The 15550-nt window shown below is 42.9% G+C and overlaps 2 protein-coding genes across 4 annotated transcripts in view; both read right to left on the bottom strand.

Annotated features, from left to right (window-relative positions):
- Positions 1–977: 977 nt before the first annotated feature.
- LOC149501955 (uncharacterized) lies at positions 978–3694 on the bottom strand. The gene is made up of 3 exons (XM_089731529.1): positions 3504–3694; positions 2422–2553; positions 978–2036 (listed from the first exon to the last, which is right to left on the bottom strand). The coding sequence occupies exons 1-3, from the start codon at positions 3513–3515 to the stop codon at positions 1875–1877; spliced, it is 306 nt and encodes a 101-aa protein (XP_089587655.1). The 5' UTR covers positions 3516–3694; the 3' UTR covers positions 978–1874.
- Positions 3695–7892: 4198 nt separating this feature from the next.
- Positions 7893–15550, bottom strand: part of LOC114239602 (Kv channel-interacting protein 4) — a 32857-nt gene continuing 25199 nt past the window's right edge. The window contains exons 3-9 of one of the 3 annotated variants that reach the window (XM_089730782.1): positions 15396–15465; positions 14522–14592; positions 11913–11997; positions 10298–10425; positions 10085–10215; positions 9512–9593; positions 7893–8754 (exon numbers count right to left, since the gene is read on the bottom strand). In XM_089730782.1, coding sequence (XP_089586908.1) covers positions 10105–10215; positions 10298–10425; positions 11913–11997; positions 14522–14592; positions 15396–15465 — 465 coding nt within the window. In that variant the 3' untranslated portion in view covers positions 7893–8754; positions 9512–9593; positions 10085–10104. The remainder of the gene's footprint in view (positions 8755–9511; positions 9594–10084; positions 10216–10297; positions 10426–11912; positions 11998–14521; positions 14593–15395; positions 15466–15550) is intronic. The other 2 variants (XM_089730783.1, XM_028169889.2) reach the window with 2 other exon arrangements.

Raw genomic sequence — 15550 nt, 5'->3', positions numbered from 1 at the left:
GATAGGCTGCGCTAAAGGATAACCAGTCTTGGTGATTGCCGTTAAAGAATGGCAATTCTGTGTATTTTGGTTCGCGGGCGGCTTTGACGGCGAGTGTTATTGTTGCGGTTAGATCTGAGAAGTCTTGTTTGTTACAGGCTCCGGCTGGTTTTTCCTTATGCTGGTCGTCATTTTCTGTTTTTGTAGGTTGGGTTTCCAACCATGTGCCCATTTTTTCGTCGAGTTCTGACTTACTGTATTCTGATTCGCTGTTTTCGTCATCAGATTCGGCTTCGAGCGTGGCCAGCCGGGCGGCTGCTAATTCCACCTGTAGGCGGGCGAGCTCCTTTCTAGCTTTGGCTATCTTTTGTTCTTTTCTGTTTCGCGACCGGTGAGTTTTGACTGTACCGGCGCGCTGTTTTGTTGGTACGTCTTTCTGTTTGGCTATATACTGTTTGACGGCCTCTGTTCTTGATTTCCCAGGTTTCTTTCCGACTTTCATCCTGGCTTCCATGTTGGCTGTGGCGCACGATGATTCTGTTGTGGGGCTATCAGACTCATGGCGGTATTCGCGGTTGTTTTTGTCCACATGCTTTGTGTTGTAGCTGTGGTTTCTGAGGGCGGCGATCGTTCAGTTTCGATCCGTCCTCTTCCTGTTGACCGCGTTATCGGCATTGTTCCTGGTTTTCTTTTTCAAAATGTATCCTCTACCCGGCTCGAAAGAATAATGAAATGTATCCTCTACCCGGCTCGAAAGAATAATGAAATGTATCCTCTACCCGGCTCGAAAGAATAATGAAATGCGTCCTCTACCCGGCTCGAATGGACCATGAAATGTGTCCTTTATCCGGCTCGAATGGACTATGAAATGTACACGACCCGGTGTGTATGGTTGTTTCCGAGTCGTGTAGTAAATCTTTCTGCTGTCTGTTTTTGCGCTGGTAGAAGACAGCTCTTTATAGATAGGTTTCTCTAGCTTCTCTAACTAGCTTCAGCTAACTGCTTCAGTAGTAAGCAGTTCACTGGTAACTGGTAGCTGTTTGTATCTTGGTAACTGTTTCTATTGGAAGTCCGCTGATAGCTGACTTTTTCTATGTTGAGATCCGCTGGTAACTGACTGTTTCTATGTTGGAGATCCGCTGGTAACCGACTGTTTCTATGTTCGAGATCCGCTAGTAACTGTTTCTGTCGAAGATCTGCTGATAACTTTATTTATTTTGTAATCAAAATGCAAGGTAGTTTAATAACCTAAAAACTGCTGATAACTGTATTGTTTCTTTTCGACTGTTGAGGCCTCTGAGCGTGAGGTTAACTCTTCTTGACCGTGTTTCCGTTGATTTTATGTTGTTAATCACCGTTACACATACACGCATCGATTGGTCCTGTTATTCCAGTCTTCTTGCAGATGATTGCGTCTATGAGTGTCACCGTCGAACAGCGCGTATGTATCAACCGTGCCTATTGTTCCTTGTACTTGGACTGCGATTATTTTTAAATAGGACTGCATCTGTTTTCCCGTCCAAGCAGAATTAATGTTCTCTGTTGTTTTCTTGTCACTGTTGTCTGTTTTTTCTATTTTTTCTGTCGAAGTGTAGCATCTTGTTGTGAGTATATTTGCAATCATTAATGCCACACGTCTTCGGTTTACAGTTGTGGGTTTTATTCCTATACTTGAGATATCAGAAACACAAGTGTTTATTCTTAACGATGTCCCATCTTGTGTTTGAGTATGCCTTCTTGAATATGTAGCAGTCTGTTGTGGTGTGTTCGGTGTTGCTATATACCGGGCATTTAGCTCGTGATGGCTTCTCACTGATTATGTGCACTTTCTGTGTGCGACTGTTTCGTTGTGCGGGCTGCGAGTAGTGGCTCGTCTGTTCAGACCGTGACCGAATTTAATCAGATCCGGGCCCTCCTTCGGTTGTATCGCGGTGAAGACGTAGTATCGGTAGCGTAGTGTCGGTGTGAGTTTTTCGCATAGTGTCGCATGTGATGCGACGCTCCCAGCGGCACGCCCGCCTTCCCTCAAGACCGACCCTCCTTGGTAGTCGACAGATCTAGAATTAAAAAAAAAAGAGGTCAGAACAAAAAAAAGACGAATCAGATTTGCGTCCCCGCGGAGGCGGGAATATGTAGTTAAGGTCATTAATCATCAAGGTAGAAAGGTCATTGAAAAAAGGAGTACCAGAAGGTTGCGCTGGCATCTCCTCTTAACGCTCAGTCCGTGTCAATACGGCTTTATGCCACAGCGATATACCGAGGACTCCCTCTATGATCTGTTGAACCACCTACGGGTTGAGCTGGGAGCAAAGAAAATATGCGTCCTGGTTTCGCTCGACATAGAGGGGGCATTCGACAACGCATGGTGGCCGGCCGTGAGGGCGCAACTTCTTGGGAGGGGGTGCCCGTCAAATCTCTACAGGGTAATTGATGGAAAGTTACCTGAATGACAGGGAAGTGGTCGTGAGATGGGCTGGCGAGTGCTGGCAGAAGAGGACCACCTGCGGCTGCGTACAGGGCTCTGTAGCCGGGCCGACTCTGTGGAACCTGATACTGGACCCGCTCCTCGCCGCGCTGGAAACAGGCAAAATTTACCATCAGGTCTTTGCCGACAATATTGTACTGGCATTCAGTGGGGATTACATAGATAAGCTCGAAACAATAGCGAACGAGACTCTGGGCCGTGTGCACCGCTGGGGTGTATTAAACAAATTAAAGTTCGCCCCCCACAAAACCCAAGTCCTATTTATTAATCACAAAAAGGCTAGGGGTAAGAGGCCCAGCTCTACGGATGAACGGGACAGCGCTTACCCTGTCTAAGCAAATCAAATTACTGAGGGTAACGATAGACAATAGATTGAGTTTTGGACCCCATGTGGCAGAGGTGTGCCGCAAAACAGTTGGAATCTATAAGCGGATAGCAACAGCGGCAAAAGTTATATGGGGTCTAAATAGCGATATATTAAAAATGATTTATATAACTTTAGTCGAGCCCATTGTACTGTATGGGGCGGGCGTAGTTGCGCGTGATAGGCTCAGAGCACTTGAAAGGCAATCTATCTTCTATCTATATATATAAAATGAATTGCTGTTTGTTAGTCTTTAGTAGTTCGTTTGTTTTAAGTTTATTTTATACAAAAGTTTAGGTCTTTTATTTCTCGATTGAGGCACTACGAAGTCTGCCGGGTCAACTAGTTTGCAATAAAAATATCACCGGCATATCGCACAGTCTCGTTGGCGGCAGCCCTAACAATAGCGGGCTTGCTGCCTATCGATCTCAGATTACAGGAGGCAAAGCTGTATTACGAGATCAAGAGAGGCAGACCACTGACCCAGGAACCAGAGGCTGAATTGGAAACCCAAGTCCCTTATTACAATACAGACCATCCAGCCAAACAAACACCTGTATACTACGAGACAAACACGGACGCCGGGGCTGGGGCACTGCAGGAGCGTGGAATAATAGGGCCATGCGTCTACACCGACGGCAGTAAGATAGAAGGTAAGGTTGGAGCAGCACTCACCGTGTGGGTCATCAGAGCAGAAACCACCTACAGGACCTTCAAACTGGAAACCTTCTGCTCCGTTTACCAGGCGGAGATGCTGGGCTATTCTGAAAGCAACAGAAGTGATAGATAGGCTTAAAGTAGCAAAGGCAAACATCATGAGTGACTCGAAATCATCTTTGGAAACAATTTTTTTTTTACTGCTTAGATTGGTGGACGAGCTCACAGCCCACCTGGTGTTAAGTGGTTACTGGAGCCCATAGACATCCACAACGTAAATGCGCCACCCACCTTGACATATAAGTTCTAAGGTCTGTCGTATAGTTACAACGGCAGCCCCATCCTTCAAACCGAAACGCATTACTGCTTCACGGCAGAAATAGGCAGGGTGGTGGTACCCACCCGCGCGGACTCACAAGAGGTCCTACCACCATACCATACATACAATGAAAGACCTCACCTCTCTCCACCCTGTCGCTTTCAGAATCAGAGCGAACATAGTGCGACTTAGGGCCGTCGGTGGTCATCAAACTATTCTGGCTGAGGGCTCACGTGAGCACTGCAGGCATCGAACGTGCGGATAAACTGGCAAAGACCGCTGCCCTGCACAAAAAAAACTAAAACTGATTACAACTACTTTCCGTGCTCGTATGCTAGGAGGGTTACCAGGGAGGAAACAGTAACAAAATGGCAAAAGAATACAAACAGCTGATTAATAACAAGTCTATACAAACTTTCCTCCCTGATGTCCCTCTTACATACATACGCAACAAAGTCGTCGTGGCCTAACGGATACGACGTCCGGTGCAGTCGTGCTGAGTGATGCACCGGTGTTCGAATCTCAGGCGGGTACCAATTTTTCTAATGAAATACGTACTTAACAATTGTACACGATTGACTTCCACGGTGAAGGAATAACATCGTGTAATAAAAATGAAAACCGCAAAATTATAATTTGCGTAATTACTGGTGATAGGACCTCTTGTGAGTCCGCGCGGGTGGGTAGCACCACCCTGCCTATTTTTGCCGTGAAGCAGTAATGCGTTTCGGTTTGAAGGGTGGGGTAGCCGTTGTAACTATACTCGAGACCTTACAACTTATATCTCAAGGTGGGTGGCGCATTTACGTTGTGGATGTCTATGGGCTCCAATAACCACTTAACACCAGATGGGCTGTGAGCTCGTCCACCTATCTAAGCAATAAAATAATAATAATAATACACCTAACAGCATAAAAACACAAATCTAACGGGGCACGGAGGCTTTGGCCAATACTTACACCACTTCAAGCTGCGTGAGAACCCGTGGTGCCCGTGTGAGCCTGGGGTAGTCGAAAAGTCCTGCATGTGCTCCTGGAATGCCCCACGCTGCCCGACGGTAGTTCGAGGCTGCAATCAACGAGTCTCTGACGAGAGATCGCATAAGTGGAATCATCACCTGTAAAGACAATAACAAACACTTCACCAAATTTGCTATACCACTGAATCACCACTATATCGGCAGTGAACTCAACAAGTGGCGTATACATCCTCCGTCTCGACAAGTGGCGTGATTGACTTGAAATTTGGTATCCATGTAGAATATACATGTATTTAATGGATAGGCTAATATTTATATGAGTGTTGGATCCCCTACATCAGTTGCGGGGGCGTTAATAATGAGAATATTTGTGGGGATGAGAAATAATACTCGTAATGTTAATAAAATTTTAAATGCCCAACGAAGCGGATGGGTACAGTCGACAAAGAGAAGACGCGACAGTGCTACGCCAAACGAGCACAACACCGGCGTAGAACACTCCGTAGGCAAGCGTCGTAGCCGCGTTACAGCCGACGTAGCGCAGCCGCCGGTCGCCGCGAGGAGTCACTGCGTGGAAGATCATGACAAGCGACCACTCGAGGCTCGTTGGACAGAGCTTGCTAAAATTAGAATAGATATTTTATTTATTTTTATTTTATTTTATTTTATTTTTATTTTTTTAAATCCATTCGTGTCACATGTCAGAAGCGAAATAGCGATAGACAACCGTAGATAGAACACAATATTCGTAATAATGAGTATAAAAAATTCATCTGGTTAAGCTCAGACAAACTTGCGACCAATAGAACGGCAAAATTAGAAAATATTTAGATTATTGACCCAAAAGTAAGATAAAAATTGTCATTAGAAAAATCAGTAATAAGAAAACCTACCTTGTTATATAACGTTAGAATATTAAAAAGTTTACATGTCATGACATCATAGAAAACAAGTACTAAGTTTAATGTTATTCTAAAAAAACCTAGAAAACAAGAATGTATATAGTAAGTGTCAAAGTAGATAACGATTAATATAAGCGCCCATTGTAAACATAAAAAGCGTTGATCTTATTTGAAATAAAACTAAACCTAAAAGTTATTCCCTGCAAATCGAACCAAGCTAAGGCAAATTAGCGGGAATTCCGGTACAGAATACAAGATGATGAATTAATGCATAACGTTTGCGGCTTAAAAGTGCGAGAGGTATAAATGCGAGAACTAGAATGAATGTGGTATTTAGAATAGTAAGGAACCGGTGAATTATGAACGGGGAAAAGCAGAAAAAAAAACCTAACCTAACCTAAACCTAACCTAATAGATTCAACATCTGGCTACTATCAGATTCGAATAGACGACGATCGTGTTACGAAACGAAATATAGTTTATTTGGATGATAGCTTATTCTTTGGAATGTTATATGATTACGAATGATAATATCAGATTAATTGAATGGATTCCTGAGCCATGTTCCGTCTAGTGTGCCGCGTATAATGATGTCTCTATTCCATTTCTAATTTCACCTCCTTATTAAACTTCCGTGGGCAAGTTATTCGTTGTCGCCAAAGCCATATAGGTCATGGTATTCTCACCATTCTCAGTTTACACGAATTGTTCCATGTGTCGGGTAATCCCTGTTTTGATTTGGGTTGTGTCTTTGGTTACGGTTGGAAAATGTTGCCATCACATCCTACATTATCTACAGGATACGCTATGGTTTTTTTTTCTTTTTAGTGAGGCATTATCAAACCTGCCCTCTACAATTACTTATTCAAGAGTGAAACAAGTAAGTATAACATCTACTCCTTCACTAGATGTATCCACTGCCAAAAGAGTTTAACTCGTTTTGTATTAGAATTCGGGGAAAATAAATAAAACCACGATTTCAGGAATTCGGAGACTTTAATTCAATCTAATTATAATTATTGCATTAAATATATTAATATAAAGGTATTAATAATTAATTTAAAGTCAATAAGTATTGCTTAGAAAATTCACATTAAGACGTATAAATGAAAGGAAACTTAATTTATTTAATGAATTGCATTAACAAAGAATGTGCAGACAAACAGACAAATTGTAAAACATTCCATCTTGGAATAAAAACTACATTTTAAGTTTAAGGCAAGAATAGTTTTTAAATTCTTATTATTTTATATTAGTTATATTAATTAAATATTTATATTTAATGAGCGAAGTACCTGAGCTTCATTCATAGCATTACGCGGCATGTCAGAATACAATATTACTAATTGCGCACCAGTTGCGAAAATTTTCTTTTCAAATACTACATTGACTGTAGCTTTGGGCTGTTATGTTTCACTTTATAATTTTCTTTCCTATCTTCTTGGCTCTGTAGCGTTCAGTGCTACGCACATTAGTGAGCTGTGTGTAGTGTTCGTAATTTATAACTGGGTATTACTATAGTCCAGTGATTAATCTGCACTTCTAACCTAATCTGGTAGATTTTTCCATTTTAGCATTTCCAACTTGTGCTAATTTGACACTAGTAGTATAGAAGAGATAAATATGTAATGAATGTTAAATTTATAAAGAGCTATGATTAGCTAAGTATGAGAAAGCACACAAATGTAATTGAATGAACAGTCGTCGAACAGGACTGTGTACGTCTCGCGGCAATAACTTGTCACTCTCTGTCCATGAGTCTCGCGTGTATCCTAAGGTTATTGTTCGTTTTCACTTATAATTATGAATTAGTTCAGTAATTTAGCTATTGCATAGCTTTTATCGCGGGCTTTGAGCGCATCAAGAAATTCCGTAACGAAAATAAACCTAACACCCCCACTCCGCACTACCATGTAGCTCGTGTTCAAAACATTCACACGTTGCGCTTGTGTAGTGTTTATGAATAAGCGCGCGGCGTGACGTCGCACTGTATGCGCATCATGAAAAGTCTGCCCATCTCTCTCTCGCGCGGTGTAGCTTATGAGTGTGAAGGGGACAGTTAAGGTTTTGCTTTTATTAATGTTTAATATAGCGTGGTCTTGTTTTATTATTGTTTTAATATTAAATTATCATTGTCTAATTAAAATTGCATAAGTTGATAAAAAACGCTATGCAATAGCTTTACCGCGGCAGTCCTCAAGTGCCACACGTTTTTTTTAATAGTTTGTGCTTCAAAGCGACTGAGTGAGAGCCGCAACTCCGGCCAATCTTTGATCATTAATGCTTCAACAATTATACAACTTATTACATTTTTTTGTGGCGTCATCACTTCGATATTTTTGCGGATGTTAATTAGCTGTAATGTTGTTCCTTAAATTATTAAAATCGTGTAATAGAATCACTAAGTTATAGCTATTCGAAAAATAGAATCCTTAAATCTATTTTATAGACTAATAAATATAAATTTTTAAAGTTAGACTTTATTGAAGGCTTCCATCAAGTGCAAATAGGAAACGTGAGTCAAACAACGAAAATTGCACGTTAATGTATAGTCAGTGCTTGTAGAATTATAATAAATAATGGAAGATCAAATTTATTTCAATACTATTTGTCACTTTATTATAAAGCATAGAACAATACTCCATGTTAAAGTTTCTTTGTCAATTTATCTAGATGACACATGGTTTACGCGCTCAAAGGTTTCGTGCAGAAATTAGTAATAAATGTTTGCTTCAACAGCTTGAACAGCTATTGACAAAGACATCGTCACGTGCCAATTTTAAATCTATTCGAAAAATTGGTCTGCCTTACACGTGCGAGTTCCCAACTCAGCTCGTTGGAAGCAATTAAATACTGAGCAACGATAGGCTCGTGTTTAATAAATACTTATATAATATCATTAAGTACTTTAGACGACACATGGTCATAATTTCAAAGATTTATTATATACGTTATTGTGAGATCACATTCAGTTTGTTAAGAATTTTTAATGAAAGTAATTGTTCACCGGCGCGTGCTGGAGCGTCGGTTCCGACGTTTTACTTTCTTCAGAGATGCTTCTTCTGTTATCTGCAAATAAAAAAAAAGGAAATCAGATTGTATGAGAAAAGAATACAAAATTTTATATGTTGTGAAAAAATGTCAATCAATTCAGAGGTTAGTCAAATTCAAATTCAAATTCAAATTCAAAATTATTTATTTCAACTTAGATGTCAGTATGACACACTTGTTGAATGTCAAAATACAAATAACAATGTTAACTCTACCACCGGTTCCAAAAAAAGCCACAGTCCTGAGAAGAACCGGCGAAACAAACTCAGCGGGCTTTTTTTTCTTTTTGTTTTTTCTCAAATATATTCTTTTTTTAAATAAATAGAAATATTCACAATAAAAGAAAAAACAAGTCTAAAAAAATAATAATAATAATGAAAAATGAAAAGGCCAGGAGCGAGCGCCTCATTCCCACGTAGTGCCATCTAGTAAATAATCCTTAACTTTATAATATGCCTTGTTGCACAAACGTTCCTTAACAGTTTTCTTAAATCTATGAACAGGTAGTAGTTGAACGTTTAGTGGGATCTTGTTGAAAAGCTGTACACCCAGCCCCCTAAAAGAGTTGCTTATTTTCTTAATTCGAGCCGCCGGCAACGCAAGCCTATGTTTGTTCCTAGTGTTCACATTGTGCAAATCGCAGACTCTGGGGAATTCTTCAATGTTTTTACGCACGTACAATAAATTTTCAAAGTGGTACAGTTTTCCTCATACGAGGAGGTAGAGGAGGAGGAGGCTGAGGAGGACATTATGGAACTACAGGTGTGGTACTCACGACGGCGGTGACTCTGGTGGGCGTCGCGCCGGGCACGTCGGCTTCCTTTGAACTGGAAGGTATCGCTTCACCTTCACAACAACTGGAATGTATAACACGAAAAAATGGAATCTCTGTGTGTGCGAGGCGAAAGCATATCCAAGATATTGTATCATACAAATTTTTACTTAATTTTTTATATGACGATACAGCATCTCCAAGGTAAGTAGTAACCGGAACTGCATCGCCTAGTAATACGCTTAGACACGACAGTGGTGCTGCAGCGTTCGGGTTCAAATAGAACAGGGACTACATATATATGTGTTCTATGCCTATTTCAGCCGTAAAGCAGTAATGCGTTTCGGTTTGAAGGGTGGGGCAGCCGTTATAACTATACTTAAGACCTTAGAACTTATATCTCGAGGTGGGTGGCGCATTTACGTTGTAGATGTCTATGGGCTCCAGTAACCACTTAACACCATGTGGAATGTAAGCTCGTCCACCCATCTAAGCAACAAAAAAAATATGTAGTGAGTACCGCCAGCTGATAGTCAGCTGGGTAGACATGTGCGCGTCTAGTTCTACGCGGTGTACCTGTGAGGTGCGGGCGCGGATCACAACACGGTGTCCAGGGTGTCCAGGGACCGCAGCAGCGCGGGGTCCCGGCTGCACCAGCGCGCCAGCTCGTCCGGAGTCACTACGCCGTCTGCGTTCGTGTCGATCAACTGGAAAACATATCAATACTAAGTGAGCGCTGCGCTGTTAGATATGTCATCTCCTGGAGTCTCCTGCGAGTGGAGCACATACATGGAAGATTCTGTCGACGTGGTCCTTGGCGGCAGTGGGATGCGCCGGGGGGGCCACGGCTCGTCCCAGCAGCTCGTATATAGCTTGCACCACGGACAGCATCTCGGCGCGGGAGATGCGGCCGTCCCCTACCAAATGTACACAGGCATTTGAATGACAAAAAAAAATCTCAATAACACTTAATATTAAAACCAATACCACTAGCAACATAATCTAGCAATAGGACATGAGCAATGGATCGAGATTTAAGAGGAATATTCGAGAAGGTTCGACTGCATTTTAAAGCCATAGGATGGACCGATTCTAAATGGAAACAATCGTGGCAACACCGGAGCTGAACTGCACAACGCCAGCGGGCTGGAGATACAACGAAGAGAAAAGCGAAACAAAGTAAAAAAATGACAGTCACAGGGACTGCCGATAGACAGCGGGGTATTCCGGGACAACAGCGGCACCGTCTGGGCGGCCTGACGGGCTGCCGTACCGAGACGGCCGACGTTTTAGAGCCTTCGATTCGCCTCGAAGACTCCGTCGGCCGGGCGTCCTTGGGGTGAGCTGCGTCGTCTGGTGTTGACCGTGTTGACCGCGGTAACCCCCTTACCTCATCCGGGCTCTGACCTCGGAGTAAATCGAACGCTTGGGCGAAAAGTGCAGGGGAGTCGTTTGGTGGGTAGGGCCCTGAAAACATCTTTGGGCGCGCGGTCTCGCAGTCGCGGACCAGTCCCACATACCCTGCACGCCCCCTAGGCGCAGGGACCTCGTAGGAGGTTCAGCAAAAAAAGAGGGACTGCCGATAGAATTTTAGTATTAAAATTTGAAATTTTATAATGTTCACATTAAAATTATCGATATCAATTTGGTTTTCACATCTAATGACACAAGTTTTTCATCTATCAACAAGTTCTCAACGCGGCTAAAGTTTTCACTTCAATATCTGAGAACTGTTTGAATTTTATCAGCTTATTCATTGTTAAAGTTTATGAATGTTCACCTTTGGGGGAAGCATTTTCTTTCCACAGTATTTTATACAATTTTTCGTTGACTGTTTCATTAGTATTTTAGTGAATACTTCGTCGAAAGCTGTTTTTTTTTTCGTGTCACAAACTGAAGTCATTTCATTACTGGTGGTAGGACCTCATGTGATTCCGCACGGGTAGGTACCACCACCCCGCCTATTTCTGCCGTGAAGTAGTAATGCGTTTCGGCTTGAAGGGTGGGGCAGCCGTTATAACTATACTGAGACCTTAGAACTTATATCTCAAGGTGGGTGGCGCAGTTACGTTGTAAATGTCTATGGGTTCCAGTAACCACTTAACACCAGGTGGACTGTGAGCTAGTCCAACCATCTAAGCAATAAAAAAAAAAGAGGACCACTAGTCGGATACTCGGCTAGACGCGACAGTTACAAATATATCATATTATTTGGTGTGACGCCATCATGATCACGTTCATTTCAAAGCCGCTTGAGAAAACAAAAAGGCAAGGGAGTATACCGATCCACCTGAAGCCATTCCTCAGAACTTCTTGAACTTTCTTTCACTTCCCATTGAACGTCAGAGCACGACCGCTTATAATATCCTTTATTCTATAAGCAGTAAGGTGTACTATCGCTTACCGTCGACGTCGTACAGCGCGAACACCCAGGACAGCTTCTCTTGCACGGAGCCGCGCGCCACTCGGGACAGGATGCCCAGGAACTCCTGCGAGCACAACACGACCACTAGACGGACGTACCGCCCAGACACTACCCCTGCCCTCAGTCTGTCCCCTCTATCTACCCGCGCTTCTCCCTTCCACTTGTAACAAACACGTGCCAAGTAAAATAAAATGAACCGAATTAAGAGCCACCTAAATTGATCTAGAACAAGGCTAACACGTGAACCCCAGCGTGTACAACACACAACGACAATGCTGATGTCCATGGGCGACGATGTCCTTAAACTTGAGTGGGATGCCGTATGCTCCCCTCTCTGCAGAGGCTGTAGATATGAACACAAGTGTGCAGTCGACCCCAGGAGCCGAGCTACATCCAGACGAGAGTGATGCAGAAGCGGCTCAGAGCGGGGTCGCGTGACGTCACACAGGCGGGGCGTCGCACTGGAGCTGTGCACACGCGACGGGGTCTCTGCGAGCTCGCGACAAATATGTAGAACACCGCCATATAGAATACTGGAAATGCTTAAAATTTAACAGAAAAATCAATTTCTAGAACTATAAATTATAGTACGATACATCCGGCTCACGCTGATGGCCATGGTTGGCGACACAATAAAAAATAATTATGTTTTAAAAGTCACCACTAGATGGCGCTAGTTGAACCCTATCGAAGCTTTCTACCCGACCTGATTAAGGTTGCTTGATAAATAAAATAAAAGTCAATAACAGCTCTTATTAATGCAACCATAGTCGGTTACGTGTGCTTAAAGTTATCGATCAAACTAATTATATATTACATCATTATAACGATATTACATGCCAATTCTCATTGTGAACAGTCGCTATTGTGTTAAACAAAACAATAGTCTAAGAACACAATCGGTATGTATTAATTTCAAATCATTTAATAATTAACATCTCACCTTTATACGTCATTATTAGCAGTATACTCAAAGGTGCTTGTTAAAATGTGTGGTTTCCTCTATTCTCCACTAGATGTCACTAGTAATCGTAAGTGCACTTTCTAAAGTCCCCAATTTAACTAACTCGAATTTATAAGCAGTTTGATCTCTTCGCCGCCAGATGTCACAAGTTATAAATGTAGTCGCTTTCTTCAATTCACGATCAACATATATATTTTTAATATTTAATTAATTAACGCGCGAGAGGGCGCTCCAGTGCGAGCGTGCATACCCTTCCTGTTGTGTACGCCATTGTGAGTAATTTACTGAAGTATCACTTATGGCACAATGGAGCGGGCACACAATAGATGTTGTGGGTGAATAGATGATAAGCAGGTAGTTGAGGCTATGCGAATGTTTCATACAATTGTTGTAATTGATCGAGTTCACTATCCACTTGGAGACACTATCGGAGACCGTGGGCCACCACACGGATTGGGACTCGACCTTGGAGCATGAAGTCGAGGTCTCAAAGACGATGAGCTCACACCGACACGCTATTGGTCTGTGATGTGTGCTGTAGAATACGTAGCGCGCTCGGGAAAAGAGACCACGCGCTGTGTGCTTAGTGAGAGTTTTTAACATTCTCGATCGCGTAAAAGTTAACTCAAATTTGTATGCAGTTGGTACAGCGCTCCTAGAGGCAAACGTAGGCAAACGTTCCAACTCCAAACAAATATTAGTGAGTGCGGGCGGCACTGTCAATAACCGTGTCCATGGCTACACCGGAATTGCTTATTTGATGCTTATGTATGATGTCCCATCACAAGTCGGACTGTGGACTACTTTATTCAACAGAATAAAAAATAAAAAAAACTACATCAAACACTCGCAAGTCTTACATGCAAATTGAATGTTTTCCTTCAAAAGACATTCGCAAACAAAAGTCGTTTAAGTGTAACGCGAAGGAAATGTACAGTCGCGTGCAGAGGGTCCCGGCGCCGGGCGGTCTAGAGCCGTCTCGCTCGCACCTAACGCACAAATAAACTTTTCTCGCTCTCGCAATAAGACTCATCAGACTATTTGGTCGAGGGAACGTTTTGGGCCAATTTATGTAACTGGATCTGGACCGTGCTGCCCGCCGGGACCGGCGAGGAATATGGTGAGTTTTATTTGAACATCGCCAATAGATGACGCTAGTTGTAACATTCAATTGTGCCATCGATGTCTATATAGTTCCAAAGCGAACACACTGGAACTGATATTTTTAGTGGCGACTCTTGTTTAGCGCGGCAGAACACAGTGTGCACATCGATAATTCACTTTAATTTAGAAACAGTGCGACGGTAATAAAATATTTGGACGGGAGCTGACACCGTGGTGAGTTGAAGGTTAAAGGCGATACTTCGGGAATGTTCGGACGCGTTCGGCACCGGCCGGGGCGCGGAGGGGGGCAATGAGACAGAATATATATGTTTTAGCGGAATTATATTATAAATTTGTAAATGCAGACAGTTTCAACTACTTCTATAACCATTAACTCATTATCATACTGTCGGACCAGGAAGCCCGTCAAGTTCTCGCCGTCCTCTTGTCCTCGTTCGCAGGAGGACAGAGCAACTTGGCTGATGTACAGGTTCAGCTACATCTCGTCTCCGGCACTCACCTCGAAGTTGACCCTCCCGCTCTGCTTGTGCTTGATCGTGTTGAAGACGTAGTGCGCGTACTGCGTGGCGTCTGTCGACAAGGCACAGGCGGCTGCGTGAGGTGGCGCAGCACTCACGGCCTGCGACCGGCGCGCTGCGCTAGTATGCGGCGACGGTAACCACCCTCCATCGAGCTCTCCGTATTATAAGTCTTCGTTCTGTTATGGGGTCCCTCTCCGAGGTCGTTTTAAAAAAGAAATTGTATTTAATTAAAATGAAGTTTATTGTGTTATTTATATATTATTATTATTATATATTACAAAGAGGAGGGGACCCTTAAGCAACCGATCGACGTGAGTGCTGAGAATAGACTAAGTGAATCGCGAGCTATTTGTGACCTTACTCATGAAACTGCTGACAACACATAGATACCGAAATGTATGACCGAGGGCTTTGTCATCCACTTAGAGTTCAGTACACGGTTATAACAGTTCGTCACTACATAAGACCTCGTGTGCTCTGGTTCTTCTTATTTCTCAAGACAAGTGGCGGTATTGGTGGCGGCTATAAAATCTTGTGACCACTTAGCACTAAGTGGGTTGATAACGCTCGGTCCCAATAATGTAAGTCATATAGGAGGCTAGCTCCTAAACTTGGCCAATTAAGAGATAGATTTTACGATATTCTTTATTTTTTAACTTTTTTTTATTGCTTAGATGGGTGCCCCGCCCTTCAAACCAAAACGCATTACTGCTTCACGGCAGAAATAGGCAGGGTGGTGATACCTACCCGGGCGGACTCACAAGAGGTCCTACCACCAGTAACTTAAACGACTTCAAATAATAAAGATATACTTAATGAGTAAAAATATAATTTGCATGAAACAGAACTCACCGCCGAGCGGGAAGAACTGACAGAATATGTTCTTGAAGGCTTCCTCGTCCACCGCCCCCGACGGACACTCCTGCAACCAACCGAGCAAACACTCACACATACACACAGCCAACGTGAACACAGTGTGAGCACACTGGTATGGCGGCAGCAGAGAC

This window comes from Bombyx mandarina, chromosome 11 (genome assembly GCF_030267445.1).
Source record: "Bombyx mandarina strain Sakado chromosome 11, ASM3026744v2".
In the NCBI taxonomy this organism is placed as follows: Eukaryota; Metazoa; Arthropoda; class Insecta; order Lepidoptera; family Bombycidae; genus Bombyx; species Bombyx mandarina.
The sequence above is the reverse complement of the archived record's forward strand: the minus strand, read 5'-3'. Positions and strand labels throughout refer to the sequence as shown.

What these genes read in the sequence shown, in the direction of transcription:
- LOC149501955 (XM_089731529.1), bottom strand. An exon ending in ACCACTTCCCTGTCATTCAG is followed by an intron (nt 2,037 to 2,421) that starts GTAACTTTCCAT and finishes TTTTAATTCTAG; the next exon opens with ATCTGTCGACTACCAAGGAG.